The sequence below is a fragment of the Verticillium nonalfalfae genome, assembly GCF_003724135.2.
Source record: "Verticillium nonalfalfae strain VnAa140/NRRL 66861 chromosome Unknown scaffold_174, whole genome shotgun sequence".
In the NCBI taxonomy this organism is placed as follows: Eukaryota; Fungi; Ascomycota; class Sordariomycetes; order Glomerellales; family Plectosphaerellaceae; genus Verticillium; species Verticillium nonalfalfae.
Window position 1 is genome coordinate 1 of NW_021167399.1, and position 25,817 is coordinate 25,817.

The 25,817-nt window shown below is 53.2% G+C and overlaps 7 protein-coding genes across 7 annotated transcripts; 4 read left to right on the forward strand and 3 right to left on the reverse strand.

Annotated features, from left to right (window-relative positions):
* Positions 1-788: 788 nt before the first annotated feature.
* Positions 789-1,544, forward strand: D7B24_002853 (uncharacterized protein; the record flags this gene model as incomplete). The annotated part of the gene is made up of 2 exons (XM_028637050.1): positions 789-1,197; positions 1,264-1,544. The coding sequence occupies 2 exons, from the start codon at positions 789-791 to the stop codon at positions 1,542-1,544; spliced, it is 690 nt and encodes a 229-aa protein (XP_028490965.1).
* A 3,536-nt stretch (positions 1,545-5,080) lies between these two features.
* D7B24_002854 (uncharacterized protein) lies at positions 5,081-5,894 on the forward strand (the record flags this gene model as incomplete). The annotated part of the gene is made up of 3 exons (XM_028637051.1): positions 5,081-5,114; positions 5,200-5,471; positions 5,535-5,894. 3 exons carry the CDS (start codon positions 5,081-5,083, stop codon positions 5,892-5,894), a joined length of 666 nt encoding a protein of 221 aa, XP_028490966.1.
* A 1,202-nt stretch (positions 5,895-7,096) lies between these two features.
* Positions 7,097-7,994, reverse strand: D7B24_002855 (uncharacterized protein; the record flags this gene model as incomplete). The annotated part of the gene is made up of 2 exons (XM_028637052.1): positions 7,097-7,257; positions 7,304-7,994. The coding sequence occupies 2 exons, from the start codon at positions 7,992-7,994 to the stop codon at positions 7,097-7,099; spliced, it is 852 nt and encodes a 283-aa protein (XP_028490967.1).
* Positions 7,995-14,725: 6,731 nt separating this feature from the next.
* D7B24_002856 (uncharacterized protein) lies at positions 14,726-18,120 on the reverse strand (the record flags this gene model as incomplete). The annotated part of the gene is made up of 8 exons (XM_028637053.1): positions 14,726-14,860; positions 14,911-15,141; positions 16,211-16,527; positions 16,777-17,087; positions 17,275-17,492; positions 17,557-17,887; positions 17,944-18,034; positions 18,099-18,120. The coding sequence occupies 8 exons, from the start codon at positions 18,118-18,120 to the stop codon at positions 14,726-14,728; spliced, it is 1,656 nt and encodes a 551-aa protein (XP_028490968.1).
* Positions 18,121-20,044: 1,924 nt separating this feature from the next.
* On the forward strand, positions 20,045-20,479 carry D7B24_002857 (uncharacterized protein; the record flags this gene model as incomplete). The annotated part of the gene is made up of 1 exon (XM_028637054.1): positions 20,045-20,479. The coding sequence occupies one exon, from the start codon at positions 20,045-20,047 to the stop codon at positions 20,477-20,479; it is 435 nt and encodes a 144-aa protein (XP_028490969.1).
* A 241-nt stretch (positions 20,480-20,720) lies between these two features.
* Positions 20,721-21,857, reverse strand: D7B24_002858 (uncharacterized protein; the record flags this gene model as incomplete). The annotated part of the gene is made up of 1 exon (XM_028637055.1): positions 20,721-21,857. The coding sequence occupies one exon, from the start codon at positions 21,855-21,857 to the stop codon at positions 20,721-20,723; it is 1,137 nt and encodes a 378-aa protein (XP_028490970.1).
* A 2,473-nt stretch (positions 21,858-24,330) lies between these two features.
* Positions 24,331-25,485, forward strand: D7B24_002859 (uncharacterized protein; the record flags this gene model as incomplete). Its single annotated transcript, XM_028637056.1, has 5 exons — positions 24,331-24,381; positions 24,475-24,787; positions 24,844-24,945; positions 25,005-25,229; positions 25,298-25,485. The coding sequence occupies 5 exons, from the start codon at positions 24,331-24,333 to the stop codon at positions 25,483-25,485; spliced, it is 879 nt and encodes a 292-aa protein (XP_028490971.1).
* Positions 25,486-25,817: the final 332 nt, after the last annotated feature.

The following is a 25,817-nucleotide window of genomic DNA, read 5'->3' on the forward strand; positions in this document are numbered from 1 at the left end:
CACGGAAGGAGTTCTTGGAGTTCTTGGAGTTCTATAGCGTATGGATGCGGACAATGTACACTCTGCTTCCCAATACAGTCTGCTGTGGCAATACTCCACCACTCCCCCGTAGTTGTATGGAACACCAATGACCAATGATGGTGACACCGTGTATTGGCCGATCACAAGTGATGACGATCCCGGCCGGCTGACGGCCCCACCTCAGTGCCATAATGGAATGCTGGTCGCACGACTGCCATTTGTCGGTGCCCCATGTTCGCTTCCGACAACATAACACCACGTGACAGAGGCTACTTCGAATTCAAAGTTGATTGTGAGGACACACAGGACAAAGTCCCCTGACTAGCGAGCACCTGGAATCCGAGAATTGACCTCTTAGAAATGAATCACCAAACCCTGAACTCTTCATGCGAAATCAGACATGTAGAGCAGGCCGGATGACGCATCCACAGCTATTTGGTGGCAGACCAGTATAAGAGACGGGGCACAGCTCACGTGAGACACAACTGGCACACGTTCAGACGCAATCGACGCAACCACACCGTATCCAGCCCCGACAGCACATCATCACTATGACGCAGACCTTCGGTGGTACAATCAAATGCTTCTTGCCAGCTGGAGTATCGACCGAGGTTGTCGAACACTGCATCCAGTACATTAGGGAGACTTCCGCGATGTGCGATTCTGAGGATCAACATCCAAGATTGCATCCAATTAGTTTCCATGAGGAACGGGATTTGATTGTCTCTTTTGACTGGCTCCTAGATTCCTTGCAAGCTGGCCGCTTGATGGACCCCTTTGAGTACGATCTTTCTCGAGGACGACGGGCCCTGTCTGGGGAGTGTGAGGGAGGGTTTGAGAGTGAGAGCGAGAGTGAAGAAGAGAGTGAGGAAGAGATTAAGGAAGAAAGTGAGAATGACAACGAGGACGAGAGTGAGGACGAGAGCGTGGACGAGAGTGAGGACGAGAGCGTGGACGAGAGTGAGGACGAAAGTGACGAAGAGAGTGACGAAGGGAGTGAGGAAGGTGAGGACGAAAGTGAAGAAGAGAGCGAGGCAGAGGACGAAGAGAGTGAGGAGAGCGAGGAAGAAACCACCGCTACTCGATTCGACCCCAGAAGGCCTTTGTATAACTGTGGCATTTTCATAGCCGACAAGTCCCCCTATCTGACCCAGGCGCAGCTCGTGGAAGAAGTTGGTCATCTTGGAGGGGTATTATTACCTAGTATTTCGACGGATACTACTCATTTTGTGGCCTCACCAGCGATTTACAACAAGCTCCCACAAGCTGTCTTCTCGCGGTTCCCCAACGTCTCCTTTGTCAACCATGATTGGCTAGACGCCTGCTCGCAACAGGGGTCTCTAGTAGACGTTGGTCCGTACATACACGACAGACTGAATGAAGACGAGAGCGAAGAGGAGGACGAAGACGAGAGCGAAGACGAGAGCGAAGACGAGGATGAAGACGAGAAAAAGGACGAGGATGAAGACGAGGGCGAAGACACAGACAACCCGAGTTGTGATTCTAGAGAAAAGACTAGCTGATGGCGTACTCCTCAATTACCTCATCAGCTGAAGCATAAGGCAACATTTGACTACCGCTCGTCTGTTTGCCTTCCTTGAGTATCAATCTGTCGATGACGGGTTGCGTACGGTGCTTTCACCTGATCCTGGCAATGTACCAGACCATTGTGAGGATGCGCATGATGTACATATATTGGTATGCAATTACGCCATAATACTCAAGCTGGATATGGCCATCGCCGCATATGCAGCTTCCTTTGACGTGACGGTGCTCAATCATGAAACCGCGCCAGTAATTTGACCTCATGTGGATCAAATGGAGTGATGTCCGGGCCGGAGTCAAGGCGGACATATCCGTGGACGAAGCGAAGATGCTCTGGCTCCCATCCATGAAGACCATGGCGAAACTGAGCGTACGGAGCGCTACGCAGTTCGTCGGAAATTGTCGTTTCCTTTGATCGACTTGACGAGCAAGGACCGCGTGGAAGCGGTCTACAACGTACATGGCTAGCAGTGACAACTCCAGTGTATTGATTGAAATGCTTCTCCCCGGCGACGTCGCCTTTCCTTTCCGCAAAGAGTCTTGGCAAACATGAATGTCTCGTTGATCTTGCGGACGGGAGGTGCCGGCCTCGACGTGAGCTCCTTCATAATTAGAGACTACAGTGCTTGTCTTCGCCTCTAGGGCTTGACTGATATCCCGCGTCCATGATGGCTACTATCAGCAGCAGCAGCAGCAGTAGCGGGATACTCATCATCCTCACTTTACGCACCCGATTCCTATCCCCGAAGACTTCTTCACCCAGTGATGGGCATTTTCTAAGCGCCACTGGCGGGAGAGCTTTCACCCACCCGCTTTAGCAGGGCGCTTCTGGTACCTGCGGGGGCACACCGACAGACTGCTGGGGATTTCCGAAAGCCAAAGCTGCAGGCGCGATGTCCTGTAGACAGTCAATGAGAGACCTTATTTCTTCGAGGAGAGACACTACCGATGTGACAATGGTCCCAGGTAGAACGATGCTTCCTGCACCGATGCGCACACCGGGGCAGATGAGCACCCCGGCCCCGATGGAGCAGGACGATTCGATTATGACGGGCCTGCTCTTCGCCAGCCTGTGAACACCTAGACGTCTATCACACTGGCCAGGGTCATCTGTTGTGATGATTCGGACGCCACGTGCAATTGTGGAATTCGCGCCGATCGTTACTCGTGCGCCATCGTCAAAGTAACATCGCTGTCCGATTGTGACATGTTCTCCAATCGTGATGTTATATCCGTACCTGCAATGGAATGGGGCCTCGACTGTGAAGCTTGGTACACGATGTCGAGCATCTCGATTCGTTGCGTTCGAGAGCCCCCCGGATGATGGATAGATGATCTGCTCACACAGAAACTGCTGTATCGGTTGCACCAGCGTGGTGGGTACTACGCCGGATACGCACTCCATAACGCTGTTAAAGTTCCGGCAGGCGAGTGTGCAGCGGTTGCAGTCGTCAATAAGCTTCTGCTCTCCTTCGCAGTAAACACTTTCCCCTGCGCCAGGAAGAGTGGCCGCGGGGAGCGAGAAGTCATGACCGATCCAGTCTCCGTTTATCTCTTCGATGCCGATGTTCCGAAGGTCCCTTTCGCTTGGCCAGGAATCCGGATAGTTCAGTGGTTGTTGGATAGTGCTCGATTGAAAGACATCAGGGTGTCTCCTCGCATTCTGGGATGGGAGAGATGTCCTGCATGCGAAGGCGGATTGGAATGCTATGTCAGGCACGGTCTGTGCATTTTCTGACGCTGTTGAGACGCCTTGGTATTCTTTGCCTGCCTCTTTGTTCTTTGTCCCCTCGGTCGACGAGGTTGTTTGAGCCGGACTGGGTTGCGAGCCACGCTCGTGGTTCATCGTCGTTAAAGTTGGGTTGATCAAACCGGGCGTGGGAAAGCTTGGCAGGTCGGGCGGCATGACGAAATCACAGAGGTTGATTGGCGAGGGTATGAAGTAGAAAAACAAGTTCTATCTGGAAGCTGGTGTGCGCTGGGCGCAGCCGCCTTTTATAGAGAAACGTTCGTGATCCTGCTCTGAAGCTGACCTGACGTACCAGCACTCTTACGTACCAGCACTCTTGGTTGCATGTGAATCTGGTCGTCCCTATTTCGAGGACTAGACCTTCAGCAGATTCACACACAGCAGTGTGGGTGCTAAACACACAGAGGCGCATGGTACCTGGTCAACTTGACCTTAGGCCTCCATCGTTCAGAATTTTCTGTTCCTCTTGTCTTTTCTTTCTGTTCTCGGCGGGTGATGTCCCGATCCTCAGCCATCCTCGGTTTGCCCCGTCTCTATGTCCCGTCTTCCTGCTTTTCCCTCCACCTGGCCCTCTCCGCGTCTGCTTCGCGAGTCACCATATTCATCACCAGGCCAGCGGCAGGATATCGAGGTCCTCTTCTACCCTTCTTCCCTGCCTCAGGCATTCCATAAGCCACTGGTGGTTGACGAGATAGAATGCCTTGTCCTCGTCGCTTCTCGCCCGCTGAAGGACAGTTCTCACGTAAATGCCCTGACGATGAATCTCCTCCTCGGTCGCGCAAAGGTGTGTCAGAGTGTGGGTGGGCTCACCCTCTTGATCGCACAGCCCTCCCAGGCTGGCGATGTTGTCTTTGACAAGCTTGAAGCCAGAAACGCCGCGAGGTCGCGGATAGCTGGATGTGAAGGCAACCACACACCCACGCAACGGAGTGGCATGCGCGCACAACGCAGCAAGGTCGTAATCGCAACCATCCACGAACCTGCCAAGGGCGTAAGAATCTTGAAGCCAGCCCAGACTGACAAGGACGATGTTCCTCGCCCTTGCCGTTCTGACATCGTGGCTTGAGGAATAGTACTGGCTCGGCTCAATGCAAACGTGCGTCGTTGTCGAGCCAACATGCTTCTGATAGGTCCCGCCAAGCGACTGAATCCAAAGCTTTGTGAGTTGCATGCTCACATGTTGCGGAAGTGGACAGGCAATCACGACCTTGACCGGACCTGTGAAGCATTCGCCTGTCGCCTCGTGGACGAGAAGCAGAAGTGGGGCACTCATGACGCGTGGACGGTCCTGCTCTGTGCTACGCTACGAATGTCTGTATGTGCTTCTGGCCAGTTGACTGCAAGGCACGTACCATCTGCACCTCACCACATGCCATAAAAAACAAAAGAAATAAGAAAACACGTATTGCAAGCCTGACTTTGACAAGCAATTTCCGAACAATGCCTTCCACCACTCCTTCGACCCGAAGTCGAATCAGACAGCACGTGGTCTGTGCTTGTGACAAGTGGTGCCTCGCTCACTGTCGCCGCCCAGTCCTGTTACGACGGGGTGGGCCTCTTGGCCGTCGGCCAATGCGTGCTTTGGTCCACTCGGCGTCTGGGTCTAATCGCTCAATTCGCCTTTCGCTTTTCACCATTTGTCCCCATGCGCAAGCCACTGAACCATCTTGGAAGATCACGACTGACTTCCTGCTAGCCATTTCTAGAGGTTATGGTCGGAACGGGCTTCTGCGTAGTTGGCCTGCGGAGAAAGGATAAAGGAAAATGGGCCTGGAGAATGTTTGCTTCCGCAACAGCGGTCTGTCTACAAGACGAGGGCGCGTCGCGAATGCGCGCCAAAGACTGCCCGACTGTCAAACCATACCCTGCTAACAGCCCAACAGCCCCGCACCAGCCGAAGATGTTTCCGGCACTGAATATCGCCGTGAGCTGCCCACTGCCTGATGGAATCTCTCTGCAAGAGGTCAAGAGCTGGATTTACAGGCTCGGCGGTGGCTACCATGAGCGGGTTCACGAAACGACACAAGTTTTATGTTCTACGGACCACAGAATTCGAGATTTGCACAAGGATGCCTTCCGCGCCATGCAGCTGAAGGCGGCTATCGTTCCTTTCGAATGGCTTCAAAGATCATACGACCAAGGCAAGTTTCTGCCCGTGTTATAGTATCTCATGAATACGCGGCGGAATCCAAAATATGCCCCGCTCACAGGCTGCAAGATCGCGTTCACGAGCAGCTTTCCTCTGCCCGAAGGAGGTAACAGCTACGACAGTGTGCGCAGCGCCATTGTCAGGCTAGGTGGCACTCACAGGACTGGCGTACGGCCAGATGTCTTGACGCACTTCTGCGTCACCGAAAAGGAACTCAATCGGCACGACTCGCTCGTCCAGCACGTCCTCATGCATGATCCACGACCCGACCGGGAGCCGCTCTGGATAGTCAGCCATCAATGGTTGACCGAATGCCTGGAGCATCACGAACGGGTTGAAGAGAGCAATTTCACGTTCCCGAGCTACAGTCACGGTGGGAGCATCCATGGCACCGGCGGCGAGGACAGCCAGAGCGAGGAGTCGACATAGCTAGGAAAGAGAGATAGACATGGCTAGGAAAGAGAGATAGACATAGCTAGGAAGGAGAGATACTCGTCATAGCGCAAGAAGCCTCTTTTGGCCCCTTTTCCCAATGCGGTTGCCTCCCGTGACCATCTTGATTGTTTGTCGTTGTCTTGCCATCGTGTGGCCGTTCCCGTCGGGCACATTGGCATGTCAGCCAGCTGCAGAGAAACGAGCATATAAAGGAGCCAGCGGCGCAGGCTCGACGGATGCTGCTCATTGGTAGCTTCTTCCCAGTCGATTGACTCATCCCTGTGAAGGAGAGAGTGCTTTTCTGATGGATGTGGATGTCGGTTCAGCTGTTTTCGCACCCGTGTGAAAACACAGGACCATTCCAGACACTCCGCAGGATACGAACAAATAACAGGCATTGCATACATGTCGGACGACGAACACGGAGAAGGATGCTGGAGGAAATACAGCGACTCTTGCGGTGGTTCTTCATGCACAGCTCTACGTCTCTGCCCTGAAGAAAGCTTCACCAGATGACACCCACTTCTGGTGACCTTCGCCCAGCATACCAAGTTCAGTCCAGTACCAAGTTCGGGCTAATACTAAGCTCAGTCCAATGCCAAGTTCAGTCAAGCCAATGTGCGGCCGCCAGCAATCTCTTGTAGTTCCATGCGGACGCACCTACGTCCGTGTGACCCGTCGTGTCGTGATGCTTCCACTCAACAGCTTGACAGCCTCATAATCTAACGGATGACTTTCCCCGACAGCTAGCAGCAGATCTTGTGCCATTTCACGACTGATCGCCAGCCTCTTTCCGCGAATCTGGTCCTGGCCGCAGAGAACGTTTTGATCTGCGCTCCAACACAGCCGGACAGCATAGCTAGCGGCGCCGCCCGGGTGGACGTCCATCCAGCGCGGTGTCTCTGTGATACTTTGGGGTTCAAGCTTGACCCTTTCCGTGCCGGCGCCGGACACCCAGACCTGGCTTCTCCGCTGAGGTTTGAACACTAGCTCGAGGTCGTCCCTCTGGAGTGCGACTGCTGATGCCAGAAAATACTCCTGACCGGCTTCACACTGCTGTGGCGTACGTCGTCGGATTGATGCGCGTTGTCGTTTTTGGACATCTCCCTGTTGTTTCTTGACTTCTCCTCTGCCCGGTTTCCTCTGCCCCGTCTTTGGCTGCTGCTTCCCTCCCATCGTTCGTCCTACGCGTTGACTCAACACTGCGGCTTGGTCGTGCTGCCGTGCCTCGCGAGGTCTTCCCTGTGTCGGTAGCGGTCGTCTTGCTTGAGTCGGTAGCGGTCGTCTTCCCTCGGTCGGTAGCGGTCGTCTTGCTTGAGTCGCTGGCGGCGGTGACGGCAGCGACAACGGGGCGCAGCTGTCGCAGCTGTCGTTGGAGAAAGGGACGGCAACAGCGCTACAACGCGGACCACGCTCGGCTGACGTCGCCGGTGCGCTGACTGGCAATGTTGGCGAGGCAGACGAGCTCGAGGCCTGCGCAGGGCGCCGTTCTGCGCCAAGCTCAGCAAACGCCTCCTCTAGGGACGTTGCGTCCAAGGGCTCCATGACCAGATCCAGATCCAGAGTCTGTTCGGCAAGACAGACATCGGGCGGGGTAAAGTCGGTGAAGTCTATGCTTTGCTCCCAGCAGGCCCCCTGCGACACCGTATCGTCGCATCCGCCGCTGCGCAGGCAAATGTCGCACCCGTCGTTGCACAGGCAAGCGTCGCACCCGTCGTTGCACAGACAAATGTTACTGACAGAAGATGCCATGTCGCTACACACCCCATCTGGTATGAAGTCTGTGAGGCCGAAAGGAGTGTCGGGGGGGATAAGGCTGTCCCATGATGCATCATACAGCTCCTGGGCCGCGGACAATGTCGGATCTCCATCGTAACATGCCTCCGAGACTTGCGTCACGTCGTCCTGGAAGATGTTTGGCGAAAGGCAGCGTTGAGAAGGGTCGACGGCGTTCCCAGCATGTCCAGCACCGTGCATATGAATCAAGGCTGCCACGGCAAGTTGCACTGCCTCGGCTGCACATTCTCCAAGTGGATCGGCGGCCGTGCCCATGTCCAGGGAGGCAGGGTGGAGAGGCGGCGATAGAGTAACCATGTGGTGGAAGGACGTGAGAAAGGATATGGACGGACCCAAGTCACCATAAAGCGAAGGGCAGTGGAAGGGAGAAGAACGATGTTGTGAGGCTCCTGTATAGGGTATCATTGAGAGGCTCTTGTATTGGATCGATGTATAGTCGAGCAGAGATGGCGGGCGCGATGAAGACGGCAGACTGGTGGAGCGTGTCCAGATTTATAACATTGGCTTCCCACTTGCCGTACAGTCCCTCAACACACCCAAGGTATGCGCATGAATGTTGAAAAACAGGGAAGGTGTAGATGGCATGCAGTCTAGGCCCTACAGGCCATGGCGTGTCGCCTGCCTGCGTGAGGGATCGTCTGGCATCGCGTGAAGCGAGGGTTGGAGTCAAGGAGCACGAGACGCAAGCACGGCATCTCCCAAGGCACCCGTGCGGAGTAGCCAGGCCGCGACCTGAATGATGATTCGAGGGTTGGCGTGATGTGGCCATGTTGTGACGTATCTCGGCAAGGAGCATCGTCGGAAAGAAGAGGGAGGCGGCAGAGGCTCGGCGGCAGCACAGGTCGAGGCAGAAGTCGCGAGGCCGACTCGGATCATATCGGTCCCGCGCGACAGGCAAGAGGGCATGATCACTGTTGTGGTCTATTTCTTGTGGTCTATTTCTTGTGGTCTATTTCTTGTGGTCTATTTCTTGTGGTCTATTTCTTGTGGTCTATTTCTTGTGGTCTATTTCTTGTGGTCTATTTCTTGTGGCCTGTTGGTCTAGGCGGAGACAGAAGCGGCTTCACAAAGCCGGTGTCACAGAAGCGCGTCACAGTTCCCATGAGTTCCCCCTTTCCCACCCTTTCTACTTGCCACTCTTCCACCCCCCCCTGTTTACCCCTTTGTGCCTGCATCCTTAGCCAATGAACGCCGCGTCTGTCCCACGGCTCGCGTTGGACGTACTCGTCCTGGGCGTACTCGTCGACGTACTCTTCCTGGACGAACCTGTCCCTCTGATCAGGTCGCGACGCATCTGGGCCTGGCCATAATTTCCTGCTGTGCCACCATGTGGTTGCCAGCCGTGGCCGCCGGCCAGCCCAGAGGCTAAGTGGCGCATGTGTGTATATGAAGAGAACTTGGTCTCCCTTTTCAGTGCATGCCTGTCGCCAGGATGGCTCACCGACCTATCCTTCCCTCTCGAGCTCTTCTTCACCCACCCCATCTTCACCCACCCTATCTTCACCCACGAGCACAACGCTGACCTTGTCGTCCATGGCACGGAAGACACACACAGCATACGCTACGACCGGCATGGCATTCGCTACGACCGGCATGGCACCCACTGGCTCCCGTGAGCTCACTTCTGACTGCACGGTCGTCCAACATGGGTCTTTGTGTTGCCTCCCTCCCGAGCTCCTCAACGGCATCATCAGCCGCTGCGACCAAAAGTCCATCTCGGCGCTCCTACGAAGCTGCAAGCAACTGCTACATGCCTATACCCCTTTATTCTATGCAAACAACGTTCAATACTCGCGTGCCTCGTCCACCATCTGGGCAGCGCGTTGCCAAGAAGACGATGTCGCCACTTCGGTTCTGAACAAGGCCATGATGGCAGGCGCGAAGTTGGAAAGGCACCAAGCTGTCTCCTTCAGAGAATTTGAACATCTACGCCTACCAGCAGGTCTACCGGGATCACTTCCTCTCGGCGCAATCTCGAGTGAGAGATATGTATCCTGACTCTTTCACAATCTCCTGTCTCGAGCTTCTCGTCGAGGAAGGTCGAGATACCGTGGTTCTCCACCTGTTACAGCACGGCTTTCATCCACTTGGTATGCTGACCCCTCGCATCCTCGGCCTCGTTTCTGGCACCCATGGCGCTTCGCCGCGTCTGACCGACATCAAGCCTCTTCATGTGTCGGCGGCCATGGGCCTCCAGAAGGTGGCTGCCCTTTTGATTGACCAGCATGGTATCGACATCAGAGACAGCTGCGGCTACACGCCGTTTTCGTACGCCATACGCTCGCCGTTCGCCGATGACGAGATGATATCCGAGCTGATCCGCTGTGGTGCCAGCCCCACGCAGGAGGTGCCACATCATGGCATACAAGTGTCTGTTTTGGAGTATGCCTGCCATGCCGGCCGGTTCACCGCTGCTCTTCACATCCTCGACGCGCTCGAGTCTTTTGATGTGCCTTTCGCTTACGACCCAGCTCTTCGGGTTACTATACCAATGCCCTGCTTTCAAACAAAAGGCCAGACTTCGCATACATCTCTTGCTTCAATCTGTCGTTCTCGTCGCGAAGACCCTTGATCTTTGCATCCAACGCCGCTTCGGAACAGTCCCGAGGCTTCTGAGAGGAGCACCGTGGAGGCAACGCCAACGGGCGTGGCCATAATTGGGTTTCTCCCCCATCTTCTGATGACGTAGGTAAAACGGATCTCTCCGCGATGACCAGGTCAACACGCATGGTGAGGATGGGAAAGTAAGTCGGGAGGGATCTCAGTACACGCATTGCGCGACAAGCAGCGCAGTAATCACGGACGCCTGGAAATCCTGCGCGAACAGGGAGGTTACCAACGACAGGTGCTTCGGGAGCAAACCAGGGAGATAGCGGAGGTCATCAGCGTTGTGGAAGAGGTCTTTCTTGAGTATGAAGACTGGGTGCGAAGGTCGATGGGCTTCAGGTTATCTACACCCAAAATGGATCTTGCAAGCTGTTAGCCGCTTGTCCGCATAACTCGTTTGCCGTACGTGGTGAGCGGGGTGAGACGTGCTTCTCCTTCGGATGCGGCTTGCGTGGCACAATCAGCAGTCAGAATACTCAATCAAGGCAAACGTCATCTTCCACAGAGATTGCAAGCGGACATCGCAACGCAGTATTTAATCCACCATGAAATGGAGCCAATGCATTGTTCTGCCCAGAGACTACTTCTCGCCTGAGGGGGCCGGTCCAGCTGGTCCAGCCCATGCAGCCTGTCCAGCCTGTCCGGCATCGGCCATGCGTTGATTGGGAGAGATAGGATCAGTGCAAATTAGAAAGCCATGAATCAATGGTCAATAATCTGATTTATTCCAACGTTCCGCAGCGGCTTGAGTCTCTACGGTACTGTGGTCATCTCATGCCAGGTTGCGCAACCGCGCGGCTATAGTGTGTTCGCTCAGCGGGGAAGCCTCAGGTCGGATCTGACCCAGGGTGCGCCGCTGTGCACCCACCATCGCCCGCTGAATGACGCATCTCATTGACACACCGCGACCCCATCCGTCCACTGTGACTGCCTACGTAGTCGACAATAAACTCTGACAGGTTCCCACTACAGTCCATGAGAAACTCAAAATCCATAATCATGCCATGCTTTAATCAGGATTGCGATAATCCAGGATGAGCCTCAACAGGAGAAGAAAAACAACGGCCATATCTACGCTACTGTGCGCCTGCGCCTGCGCCTTCGCTGAATTGGGCCAGCCTGCGTCCGCCCACCTTCACCATGGAAGGGATGCCCTATGAGATCATCCGCGAGTTCGTCTCGTATCTAGACTCGCGAAGCCTTCTCAATTTGGCACTGACTTCCAGTCACTTCAACCATGCCTGCTTGTCCGAGGCTTCGCGTCACCTCTGCGTACTCAACACCCTTTCGGCACTGTCGGGTCTGGCGCACATCAAACAAACAAGTCCGCTCACACGAGCTCTCACGGTGTATCATGGCGAGTGGCCGAAGTGCGACTACAAAGCGTGGCAGCTTCACCCGCTCCAGGTGTACGAAGCGCACCCTTTTGTGTCGCAATCTCCGTCGAAGAAGGAAAAAGCTTTACAGGCCTTCCGACGCTATCGTCACTTCGTAGCGGACGAGGGGTCTAGAAGTCGCCATGGGGACATCCATCGACTGAACCAGATTTTGAGTTCTCTGCCACAGCTCGAGCGGATCACAATCTCCCATGCCTGTTCCCATGCGCGGAAACCGAAGAAAAACGTCCAACTCACCCGACTGTGCCAACAGATCTGGCTATCCCCGTGCCGGAGAAACGCAGTCGATCGACTCGCGAGTGAGATTCTGACAGTGCTTCCTAACTACGCCCGCATCCAGGACGTGAAGATTGAAGGCACACTGAACCTTGAGTCCATCGCCCCTCTGCACGCGGCGCTGGGTTCCGTGACCAAGCTCGACATCCAATCGATGAACATGGCAAACACTACTCCTGCAATGTTCCAGTCCTTCTTTTCCTTGTTTCCCGCTTTGCAAGACCTCCAAATGAATTTTTGCCGCCACAATGGACTGACCGTCATCCCTCTCGATCACTTGGACTGTCCCAACCTTCGCTCAGTATATCTTGCCAACGTACGTGTGGCAGTCCTTGCGTTAGTGCGGTTCATGCAACGACACCCCGTCATGGAATGGCTACAACTCGACGATCCAGCGCTGGTGGACGGCCACAGTGTTTTGGGCTACCCACGCAGCTGGTTGTTCGGCATCAACTCCAGATTAACACTACGGATAACGGGCACTGACACAGCTCCCTGTGGTCCTCTCAGCTTCTAAGTGGGTATGCCGGGCACGAGTCCTGCCAGAGCGTTGGGGATAAGTATAGTGAAGAGGTCTTCCGCAAGTGGTATCCACAGTCAATTGTTAGGCAGGGGATAGGACTACATCTATAAAAATTCTGGCCCTCCGCAGCCCTTATATATGCGCTTTCGCAGTCCCTCCCCCCTAACCAGCCCCCCTGTTCGGTGGCTCCATACGTGCCTCCTGACAAGCCACATGCAGATGCACGGCAGGCCGGCGAGATGTTGGTAGAACCAAGACAACTTTCGGCTGATGATCAATCGTAAGGATATGCCCGAAGGCTAAGAGCTATGATAAAGACAGCCGAGAGTGAGGCTTGAGTAGGGAGCGTGCAGATGTGAAACTGACCGGTCGGAAAGTCTCCTGACAATATAAGATAAAGGAAGAGTGTGTGCAAACAAACGAGCTCGTACATTAAATCCAAAACAAGTACACTATTGAAAACCATCTACCGCACCCGAATCAGACTTGATGGGGCTGCTTACATGGTGCGGTTTGGAGCCTCGCCGAAACAAACAGCTTTCTGCTTCGCCCATTCCTCCGCGCCAAATTTAGACACAATGGCCTCTTCGCAAATCTCCATTGCTCTTGGACCAACTACATCACTAAGTGGTATTTCTGTAGGAGCCCAGATCGCCAAGCAAGTCATGGATCCGTCTGGCTGCCGAGTGAACCCCTGAAAGTCTTCTACCTCAAAATCCTGGCGATTACTGAGCTTGGCAGCCTTTGTGATGGTGGTTCTCTTCGGCTTCGGCTCGAACGGTGATTCTCTGGCGCGTTTTTTGGGACGAGATTGGGTAATGCCCGGCTTCGACCGTGACAACGCTGGTGGGGAAAACTTGTCACTACGGACCCTTCTCCATCGTTGCGTTATGAGGCTTCATGGGGCATCGCTTACGTGCTTTTTTTGGTTTGTAAGAAGCCGGAAGATCAGCTTGGAGAGATGCGTCACTGAGAGTGGCTACGGTCTTGCCAATTTCGAGCAGGCCACATGGGAGAGCGGCAGGCGTCGCCACGTCGGGGGTCAGCCTGCTGACTTTTCGACTGGTCGTCGTTTGCCCCGCTTCCTTGGCGAACAAGACCGCTTGACCGACTGAACGATGGTCATGGTCGGGGTTGTCTGAAGACTGCACGGAAGTAACCTTGACGGATCCGATGTGTGGTTGCACAACTTGCTTATCCGTTGCGGTAGTTGTTCGATTAGGGACTGGAGGCCTCTCGCCTGGAGAGTTCAAAGTGTTCCAAAGGCTCATGGCGTGTATTCTGGTCGTTGCACAGGGTGAGTGGAAGGAGGAGCTGTGCTGAGAGGATGATGAATTGTGTAAAGTGGAAGGGAAAGCCTTTGTATTTATAGATAGACTTCTACGATGAGTAAGCCACGCTTCCCTCAGTTTGTCCCTCCGCTAGTCGTGGCCGTCACGTCACTGTTCTCATCGACTCACGAGCAGGGGAGAACGACGGCAGGCCCCTAGCGCTTCGGGTAGTGATGGTCAGAGGCACGAATATGGTGCTTGGAGTGACGTTGAAGGTGGGCTACTCTGGATGTCAAGGCCAGTCTCCGAGGAGTTCCAGAGGGCCTCATGAAGAGACAACTGCGACCAGGCACGATGTTGATCAACACATGTCTGTGTAAGTGTCATTCACGTGCCACAGAGCTCGTGGCCCAGGTTTAAGATCTTTATTACTGAGGTTTCCTCTGTGAAGCACCCAACACATCCTAGAATCCCAAGTTCCAACGACAACCATCGTATAATTACGAGCCTTTGAAGGATATCGGAAGCCAGCATGCAGAGCGGCCCCGACGATAGCCCATTTGCGATGGCGCTGATTTCAACTCAAAACTCGTAGTAACAGGGATCAAAGAAGAACGGAGAGCCTGGCATATCTTGGACGAGTGGTAAGGCAGATCCTCCAGCACCGCGCCCGCCATGGAAGACCAGTCAACCCGACTCCCGCATAGTTGTCGGCAGCGGTGACAGTGGGCCTCGACTGCACGTCATACCTCAGTGAGGAGGGAAGATACGAGGGGGGGTCCTTGCTGTGTGCGAGTTCTCTTGTTCCTCTTGTCGCGTGCCTCCTACGCCGCAGTTCTGCAATTCGATGGACTTATCGGTCTGGTCCTCACTCGATTGCCCGGCCCGCCATACAAACTGCCTCTGTCGAACGATTGGCGGCATTCGCCTGCAATCCCTACGATTGCTTGGTGCTCATTGATCAGCGACATGAGTATCAAACCTGTCTGACAGCGCGGAATCTACCACGTCATGCTTGTCGTTGTGAACCTGAGGCAAGGTGGAGAACATGCTAGGTATGAATATCTCCGGAAGCGGGTAGATTCGAAGCTATGAGCAGTCAGTCAAGTATGGCCTGTTTCGGAAGCATCTCGGCTCACAATCTCATCCTTTGTAGGCGGAAATGACGCTTGATCCGGCTCGCTCGTAAAGACCCATGTGCGGCGATTGTATTCGATGAAGGTGTACACCTTGGCCTGACAATCTTGCGACAGATCATGCGCCCTGCGCAAGAACGTCTTGCGGCGCTTGGAAAACTTGGTGGCTGCACGCTTCCGACTTTTGCGGATCTCCTCTAGGTCGTACGGCTTCAGGGGGAGCGGAGTTATCTGCTGACGTTTCGACATGTTGTCAAAGCGAACGCGACCGCAACTTCGTAGGGCGGCTTATTCGTCGTGCGAAAACTGTTACTTCTTTCGCAGACATCCCACTTTGTATTATATATTACACATAAATACAGAGGGCGGACCTCATTGCCTGTTGCCATTTTGCGTAAGGGGAGTCAAGCGCGGGACCCCGCTTCGTGTTCGGCTTTTAAGCGCCCGCATGTTGTTCGATTTCAAATTCGGCAAAAAGGTACCACAGATGGTGTCTTTTGCAATAGCGCCATTGGGATTACACCCGTATGTTCTTCTTCCCCATACCCATCCCGCCCAGCCCAGCTGCCTCAGATTCTTCATCAGACTTCCTGTGCCCTGTCTGGCCCTTGTAACCATGCACTTCCCAAGTGTGTTCGCGCCAGCACTCAATCCCTTCGATCCAAGCTTCTACCCCCGCGATTTTGCATTCCGGGCAGGAAAAAGGCTCATCGAAGAGGCCTTGATGCAGGTGCGCCGAGTTCATATGCCTTGAATACCCATTGCCGGCAGCGAACTGTCCCTGGCAAAGCTTGCATTCCGCCTTTTGGGATGATCTGATGCGGCGAGATCGCCCTGAGCTAGCCAGCGACGATTTCTGAGGGCAATATGGTGCGTTGCGTTTCCCGTGGTATCTCGTAGCATGGATGATCCATTCGGACAGCCCATTGATGATGATTTCTTTCTTATCTTGCGACAAGCATTCGGGGCAGTGGAACGGTGTTGAAAATGTGTCTCTATGAATGCTTGCCACGTGTCTGTTCAGAGCATATCTGCTGCTCAGTGGTTTACAACCGAACAGACACCGATATTCAGTAGCCATGTTGACTCCTATGTGTCCTTTCTCCACTGGCAATGGCGGCTCAATCGTCGGCGGCTGCAAGAAAAGCTGCTTGTCTGCCTGTTTATCGATGCCATGACTCGTGAGTATTGTCATCGCAGTGCTTTCGAGGTGCTCGACCTCCGAGAATCTGTTAGAGAGGAAAGCGACAAGGAGGTCAATGTATTTTGTCGTGGCCAGCATGTCGATTCCCGAACATCGTACCATGTAGCGGCTGATAATCGTCGCGGCTGCTGAACTGACAGTATAGCGTCCGGCTTTCGGACGCATCGTTCTGCTGACGAGGTGCTCTGTTGAACGTCCCTGGCCTCTTAACCTGTCGGCCTCAAGAAAGTATTCCTCACGACGTTGCATAACTTGGAGTTTCGACAGTGTCGCCACAATATGGCCACGCCGAGATGCAATCCTCTGTGCGTTCTCTTTGTCAGCTGCCGTTGTACGTGGGACCTCGGCAAGTTGCTTGTCGAGCTCTTGTATATCGCTCCGCTGATTCCACTTTGCGTAATCCTCTGGATGCGGGTCTATAGGCGCGTTATCATCACGTGTGAGTAGGGACTGTCGAAGAGTTTCGAAAAGAAGCTCATTGTCTCCCGCAACAGTAGAAAAGGCGATAGCAGCCAGGTTCTCTTTTGTATGAACTGGCTGATAGCTCTTTCGGAACACAGCCTCCGTATTCGAGATGATGTGACTACGTACTGCGGACGTCAAGGATCCTGAATGTGTTCAGCTTGACCTTCTTGGTGGTCATTGTAGGGCGTTGCATGTCTTACCATCCACTCGTCCAGCCGCGCCTACGCGCAAGGAGTAGGGGCGATCCATTCTTCGGCAGCCTAGCACGAGCAGAGTGCGCTGCCATATTTGATGGTACTTTTGGGGCGATATCTCGAATATGGGGCGTTCCAGCATGGATTTATCCCACGGCAGTGGTATAAGATGTTGTCCTTGCAGATTTGGTACCGACAGCATCTCGAGAGCGGAGCCATACTTTCCGCTGAATGCTTTATCCTTGAGAGCCTTGCTGATGATCAAGCTCGAGAGGTCGGTAAGAAGGCAAGGCATGGATGTCACGCTAAATGACAGTCTGGAAAATCACAAGTCAGCAGGCTACAAGTGCCATTTTCTGAAAAGAGCGGCCTGACTTGTGGTCTTGACTATTCATCACCTTCTTGTGTTGCTGTTTGTTGTGCAACACAGTAGGCGTAGCTACCAGTCGGTGGGGAGCTTTGCAGGATGGATCCTGCACCAGATCCAGTCTGACTTGGCTATACAGAAAGCGCGTCAATGTCCCCTGACGAAAGCCTCCGATGGCCATCATCAGAACCACAAAGTGGAAGGCAACGCGTTCAGATGCGGTGCAGGGTATATCGTCTGCCCGTTGCCACAATGTCGTCAAAATCAACAAGACATCTTTCTCGGTCATCTCCACCTTCTCGAACGTTTGGTCGCGTTGTAATCCCAGCGAGTCTGTCAGTCCCTCTCGGATCCACTAGCGAACTCTGACCTCAGCAAGTGTGGGATAAAGCGCTGCGGACGGCACCTCGGCGACTCACCAGGCTGATCTTGGACACTGGTCCTGTGCAACGCTCTGACACCGACAGCGTCCAGTGCGCCGACTTCTTTGGATCACTTCTCCTTTTTGCCTGTAGAACGTGATCGTCGGCATGCCTTACCAAGCCCTTCCAAACTTCCAATATCGTCTTGGTGCAAGTCACAGTCCTCGCAAGCTCGTACTCTTCTGGTCCAAGACTGACCCGTTTCTCCAATGAGTTGACGACATAATCGTGAAGAAAGGCCTGGCAGTATCCTATTGATTCGGGATTTCCGTCACAGAGCCGAAGCCAGATGTCATCCGGGTCCAAGTCTAGCACATTGCGGAAAAAGCTGCAGATTGGCTCAGCATTCACTCATGGTCTTCGGAGCACTCAAGGCGACCTTACATTTGCCACTTTTGATACGAGCTCTGCCTTTGCTTCCTTGTGACGTGAGTAACTGATGCCCTGTCGGCGATTGGCTCTGCCTGGAACTGGGCTAAGCTTGCCTAACTGAAGTGAGACACAACCACTATGCATTAACAATATCTTTGAGGTTTCACTCAAGTATCGTGCCCATTGCATACGTCGGAGATGAAGTCGTTTTACTGTTTCTGTCCCCCCTCCTTATGCATAAGACATTTCAAATTTCTTGCTACAAAAAGATCGATGATGGCTCTGATCCTAAATGTTTTACATATAAACCTCTCGCTATGAGGTGACAAAGCACATTGTGATTTGTCAGGGTGGGGTGGGTTACATATCATCTGATATGTAGACGGTGTCCAGACGGTGACGTTTAGTGCTGAAACGGTATGGTTGCGGTTTCCACATAGCCCAGCTAAGCCAGTATGCAAGATAAGGGACGCTATGTATGCATAATACCGTACATGCAATATGCATCGCTCCCCACCCTGGCTTTTTGCAGGTTTATCAGTCAGCCCTCTGAAATTCTGTGCTGCCATAGGAAAAGAGATCAAGTCATTCATTCACCCGGTCAGATTTTCAAGGTTGCTATGGCTGCTGATGAGGAGGATTGAAACAAGCAGATGAGGGCTCATCTGTCCGCTCCATAAAGTGACACTGAACGGTGGAGATCTACTCCGTCGATGGACGAGTCGGCCAAGGTTAGGACGTGGTCACGTGATAAGCCTAGAAGTGTGCGTTCATTCGTGTAGGTCAAGCTGAGGAAATGTCAGAGATCAACATTTCCTTGGGAAATATGTGAGAGATCACGTGACTTTCTATCTTCCTTCACCATGCAAAATAAGGTAGTCAAAAGCGCGACTTCAATGGCTAGTTGGGGATCGAGGCAATTTCCTAAATTGAACAGGGGGTTCATTGATGGGCGGGGGTTCAGAATGTCCCTAGGATATTGAGCATGGCATTCAAAGCGGCGGGCTCCATGCATTGCCGCTGGGATTTTTGCACACGATCATTGGATGTCATCGGCACCAGCCGTGCCGGAAGTCAAAACACACACTGTACCCGGCCGCAGGTCCATGACCCTTCTACCATGCTCGGAAGAAAAGTTTGCCATACTTGGAGGACATTTCTCCGAACCATGATCCATGTGAGGGCCGGATTAGTAGTTGGGTGGGTGACCACCAGCGAATACCTGGTGTTGTATGTTTTTGGTTTCCAAGATTTTGTCTCCGGTGGGCGACGGGATTGATAAGTGGTTGGAGGTCTATGAGAACACCCTCGTGATAACTGGCGATATTCGTTTTGCCAGCTGCTATAGCGCTATGGAAATACTTGGTGAATGCTACTCTACCTGGCAAGCGGGTTGCAATAAAAATGAGACCTACCGAGTCCCTCTCCCCACAACGATTCCCACTACCCAGCTATCCGGCCTTGCACTACTGCAACGACTTCAGAACTTCATTCCAGGCAAAAGGCCGTCCTTTGAGATGGGGCATGGTATACTGACCTGTTTATCAATGGCTCCTATAATTCTAGATCTAGTAGTTGTCTCGCAGCAGTGTTGTGCAGTCACTTTGGGTAGAGCTGCTGGGGTGAAGGGTTCAGTACGTCTGATCTTTCTTGCAGCCCGCTTGCCTGCCTGCCCTGCGCCTAAGGAGAGGAAGGAGAGGGGGGCTCAAGAAGGTCTGGAACAGTTGCTCTTGCAACTGAGACTGACTGAGCCAGCGGCGACTTGCTCATTTCTTGATGCCGTCATTGTATCGCTGGACCTTGAAGTATCACACAGCTGCCGGCAAGCTATCCTGGATCACAAGAGAGATCAACCCAAAATCAGGGAAGTCGGAGTTGCCTCTATTGACACCAGACACGTTTTCAACCAAGCAGCTGGAGGCCTACCACGCAAGCGACAGATCAGAACCCATCAGTAATCAACTCTGAATGCATCCAGGGGCTTTGAGGGATGCGATGTGACTGACTTTCAGGAGTGTGAGTTTGCTGAGACAGTACGCATAGCTGCTGGGCAGGTGTTTCATGTCATCACGAACGTGGTGCGTATCGTATAGCACGATAGCACGGGGAGAAGATGGCCGACGCTCGCAATTTCCGCAAGGTCATTGTCGTTGGCCATTCAACTGACGGCGACCTGGCTACCCTCAAAAGGATCGGGTTCAACATGTACAAGGAAAAGACTGTCGCCGCCATCCTAGACACGCACACTCTCAGCAGAGAAGTCCTCGCACGCGAACGTGCCACGAGCGGATATTCCCTCGCAGGGCCCCTGACGGCGCTTGGCTGTCCCTACGGGCCGCATGAGCTTCACAATGCTGGCAACGACGCGACATACACGTTGCGCGCCACGTTGATGCTAGCAGCAGTGTGGGGAGATGGGCAGGAGAGCTTGCCGGGGGCGACGACTTATCAGGAGCGCCTACGGTCCTTCGCATTCGCAGAAGCCAACAGTCCAAATAGGTGGATATCTGTCAGAGGTTCTCCCTGGGCCGGACGGGATCCAGATTGACGAAGGGGAAGAATTGGGGGGGCGTATCTCAGCATCAAGTCAACGAACGGGTTTAAGATCACATAACCCTGCCACGGACAGCTTGAATTTTGCATCTGCAATTTCCACTGCGCCTCCCATATGATGCTAGCTTGGTTCGCGTTCAAGTATGTTGAAAGACTGCTGACTTGAAAATGCAGGTGGATGTGCTCGCCAGCGTGCAATTTCCCGCAGAGTTGATTCATGTCTCCCGGAACCTAGTTCAAAAACCTAAAGATTTCTCAAACTCTTTAGATGCGGCTCCAATAGGCTGGATCAGAGTGTAAGAGGCTCTTGAATTGAATTCCTGAACACCGTTCACAAGGTAGAGCGGCGTCATCTCCCCATCATCGCTGAAGAACAGCTTGGGTCTTTCTCGACGGTAGTAGTCTGTCTTTGTTCCGTCTGTAAACTCCACTGTCGTGTTGTACGCCAGCGTGATGTTGTTATATGTCCACGGACCCTCCCACTCTCTGGCATAGGCATGAGCCCCAACGTGAGGGCCTTTTGCCTCAGGGATATCGATCATGTGGTGCTGAAGGATGTGCCAATGACCCCGTTTATCGCGCCACAAGAACGGGTCTTCGCTGCGGAGACTGGGGTGAACTTCAATGTTGCCGGGTTCTACCTCGAGCTCGTACGGTCCATTCCACCTGTCAGAATGGTAGATGTTGTTCTTTTCAGCGGCCAAGAGAATTTCCGATGTTGGATTTTCTGGCGTCCAGAGAGGCCAACCAGCAGGGTTCGTGACATTCACGACTAAAGGGTAGGACTCGCCCCAAGTACGCAAGTCGGGCGAACTAGAAACGGAAATCGTGTTGTTCCTCTTCGTCGACTTGCAGGTGTCGGGAACTTCCCAAGGAAATCCGATGAAGAACATGAGGTACATTTCGTCGGCGGGGCTCCATATCGTCGTTGGGTTGTGATGGAAGGTGCTGAACAGCTCCTGTGCAAAGTGATACGGACCTCGAGGACCAGTTCGAGACTCAGCTCTGATCACCGTGCTGAAAGGCCGCCATCCAGACAGGCCGCAGCCGTAGGGAAATTGGGCGATGACCAGGTGGAAGAGCTTCTTATCCTCTCGATCCTGGATAATTTGGCCGCCCCAAGAGGAGTTTCCGCCTCCGTCGCGATAGTAATAGTCCATGGTGATGTTGGTGTAGTTGTAGCCTGTGTACCTCTCGACAGGCTGGAGATCCAACTCACTACAGTCAACACCTCGCCAGCCTGGATCACAGACGCAGCCCATATTGCAGGAACAAACGCCGTTCAGGCTACAATCGTCGTCAGACCGACATGATTTCTTGCCGAGACAAAGCAATGCCAGGCAGAGGATGAGAAAGGTCAGCGAACGTTTCATGTTGACGACAATGGATGGGGAATTCGGCTCGAGCCGAGTCATGAACACTTCGGCCCAGCTAGACGGATATCAGTGTTTTTAAACTTCTGGATCCCGAGCACTTACCTAGTTACACTCTCCCACCTTGATCGCTCGGAAGATCTGTCTCGTTCATAGATGGACCGAGCTGAGTAGTATTGGGGGCATCATGCCCCAATACGGCGAATCTGCTCGCCAATCGCCACGAATCAGCCTATTAACCGCTGGATTACCCCACGAAAAGGATTATTTCCTGGAGAGTTTGCAGAGACCCCGCATTCCGATTGAGAAGCATGCAGGTCGATCTCAAGAACAGCCGACGGAAGTCAGCGAAGCCTGTAGTGGTGTGTTAAGTATCCGTCGGATGCGAAGATATCATGCCAATGGTAAGACAGTTTGGCTGACTCTGGCTCAGGCTCTACAGTTAGTACGAAGCTTTTAGAGTCTCATAAACGAAGTGCTTGTGGTGTACTAAGACGTACCTTGGCAGATCAGGATGATTACAGCGAGGTGAATCTTAGTGAGCAACGTAAAGCAATGCCTAGACGATGTTGCTGAGCCATGGCTGCTGGCCATTTTTCAGTAGAGAGAGTCAATGGAAATCCCCCAAGTATGAATTCTGACTACCCAACCGACACAATTCCTGTCAACTTATTGCTCCCATAATTGCCATTGTACTATGTCTTTCGGTAAAACATCAAATACGTAAGTGACTGTTGTGGCCGGCTCTAGAGGGGCTTAGGGACAGCCCTAATACAGTCGTAAGTGCCTTACGGCAGCTGCCCAGTTGAGAAAAAAGGATATGGCGTTGATTCAACTGGGACGCATTCATAGAATTACAGACCCCAGACCTACGCAACTTCAACGGGTCTAACCCGTGACAGTGACTATTCCATCAGTTATTTCCAGTCATTACAACGGCTGTGTGTGTCGATTTCTCGTCAAATCGGGGCCCAGGTGCTTGCCATAGAAGACAGGGACTGAATTTCGATTGAGTCAAGCAATTCACCTGATTGATGCGGCCTGCTGCAAGTCTGAGTGCAGACCAAGTACTGAACACCAAAACAAGAACAATCATAACTCAGTAAGCTGTGATTACTATATTCCAGACCTGACGTACCACAAGATGCCAGACATTCATGCGGGCTCAGAGTGTGAATTGGTGGTCCTCCATTCACCAGTTCAGATCGGTATCACCAGCAAAGGGCGTTCTCTAGCCATTCACCCAAGCTACCAAGATTTCGCTAGGATGTATAAAATCGTATCTTTGACTTCTGGTTTCTGAAGATTAGTACCAAATAACAAAGAAATTACTCTCAAGTTTAACACCAAAACCACAAGAAAATACTCTCAAGAACCAAGTATCAGAGTAGCAACAAACTTCAACCCTTTCAAGCAGACCTAAACATATCAAACGACATCATCAAGATGCGTCAGACCAAATACGGAGAGGCTGACCTCAAGCACTGGCAGTGCAAGAACAATATCGAGAGCCGCGACCAGGATCCTGTCAGTTGCGATCGATGGAACCCTATTCGCAACTCTGTTTGTGACAACGACGCTTGCATGTGTCCTCGCAAAGCAGGCTCTCTCGCCATGGGCAACGACGAGTCGGCCGGACGGCAGGGTGTTATTGGCAAATACACCTCCAGGGACACTATTGAATATCATGAGATCCGTCGTTGAGTGCTGGCTCTGATAAATGGATGGCCGAGCAAGAGCGAAAGGGAAGATTTGGCCCTTTGCCCCGACAACAATGATATCAATGGAGAAGAACTGTGCATATCCATTGCCCAAGGAAGTCACTACAGGAAGCATATCAGCAACGCGAAATGAATGAAGCTGAGGATTCACACCATCTTTACTCGGGACTGTCCGTAGTGCGATGTCGCAAGTGGATTCATTCTCGTGATCACAACTGCTGCGTTCCAAACGTCATCTTCCAAGGTCACAAGTAACGCCCAGTCACTCCGAGCAAATCCAAGTTTCACTAACTAGCAGAGCTCAAAGCCTCCTGAACGTATATTGCTTGCATGTGTGAATTGGAATATTAACATTCGCAGCGACTTTGGCAACACAGATCTGCTAGTCGCCTTTACATTGGTTGCTGGTGGGGCACCGCTTCATGCAGTCGGCTTACACCAATCCAGGGCGCCCATGTCTCACCCGCTACTCTGGCTGTTTACTTGCAAATGAAATGACTGCCTGTCTTTTCTGACGTGAGATTGCCGTTGTGCCGCTTTTCTGTATTGGTCAGCGTCGCAGAGCTTTACTTGGTGAACTGCATGCGTCATGGACTCATGGGGGCTTTTCCAGGGCTTAAGTCCGCGTCCATGGATCTGTGTAGCCCCACATTCCCAGCTGAGCTTCATGTTAAAGACTGAGAGCTTCCCCAGGTCCAGCTTGCTCATTCAAGCTTGTTGCGTTCATCTCAGCCTCTGGTCTTTCCCCCACCATGTCTGCACTCGCGAAAACCATCGTCGCCACGGGCGTCTCTTCTGGACTCGTGAGTCGTGCCCTGCGAGGGACCACAATGGAGGGCCCCAAGCAAGGCGGGGAATGCTAGAATCCTGGACACGAACTAACAGACACCTCTTAGGGGTTCGAAGCTATCAAACAGCTTCTCCAGCAAACCCAGCCCTACCGCGTTATCCTAGGCGCGCGGAACGCTGAGGGTGCCCAGAAGGCATTTGGGGACCTCAAATTCGACGAGTCCAAGCACAATGTCACGGTCCTGCCTCTGGAGCTCGCAGACCTCAAGGGTGTGAAGACCTTTGCTCAACAGACACTCGAGACATTGGGCCAGCAGAAGGTCGACTACGTGCTGCTCAATGCCGCCATCTCCAACAGCGCCGAGGAGCCTGGCCCCCATGGATCCAAGTGGTGCGAGTCTTACATCGTCAATCATCTTTGTACGTATACGTTCCCTGCACCTCAAGGTGAAAGACGAACTGCTGACCAGCGAAAGCACAACACTACCTCCTGCACCAATTACGCGAAAAGCTGGTCGCTTCCCAATCACGTGTCGTCTTCGTCTCCTCGGGTGCAGTGCGAAATGTTCCTGAAATCAGTAGGCTCTCTGCCGGAATTGCCCTCTTGCCCAACTATCTGCTAATGCTCAACGGCCAGGCGCGCTCGATAAAGACCTGCTCGGCGGATCGGGAGCCAATTCGTTCACAGTCTACTGCCAGAGCAAGCTTGTGAACCTTCTGGCAGCGCAATGGTGGCGGCGACAACTCACCGGACAATGCACCGTCGTGGCTGTTTCGCCAGGTCTCATCCCAGGGACGGGCCTGGGGCGGGGCGGAGGAATGATCCCCGCTGGTCTGCCTGATGCCAAGACCATCCCCGAAGGTGTGTGCCGCTTGACCCCTCTTAGACCTGATCAGATCATCGTAACGAGGCACTGACAAGGGCGAAAGGCGCCGAGAATATTCTGCGCGCGCTGGACCGCGACGACTTACCGGAAGACCCCGAACAGATTTTCCTGACTAGTTGGGGTGAATGGTGGCCAAAGGAGGTGTACGCGCAGACACTAGACAAGAAGCTGCAGGACAAATGGTGCCTGGAAAAAGAGCAGATCGAGCAGGAAGAGGGAATTACGGCTTGATGAGAGACCGAAAAGAGGAATAATGCATCTATAAGAGATCGGCATAACGATAATTCAGGAACGGGTGATACACAATGTATCTGATAAAAGGGGCGTTTTCAGCTCCTGCACGGGCCTTCAGCCGCAGGCAACAATTCCCCTCCTCGCGATGTCGGCGGGTGTCACGACGGGCGCTGAACCACGTGCTCCTCCGCCTTGATCGTGAACAAACAATCACCATTCAAGCTTCAACATCCTTGACTTGTGACGACCCGACCCACAGCTGCAGCCTGGAGGCTACTGGCGAAGAATCCTGAGAACGAGGGGTATCGCCTCAGCATAAAAGGTCAACG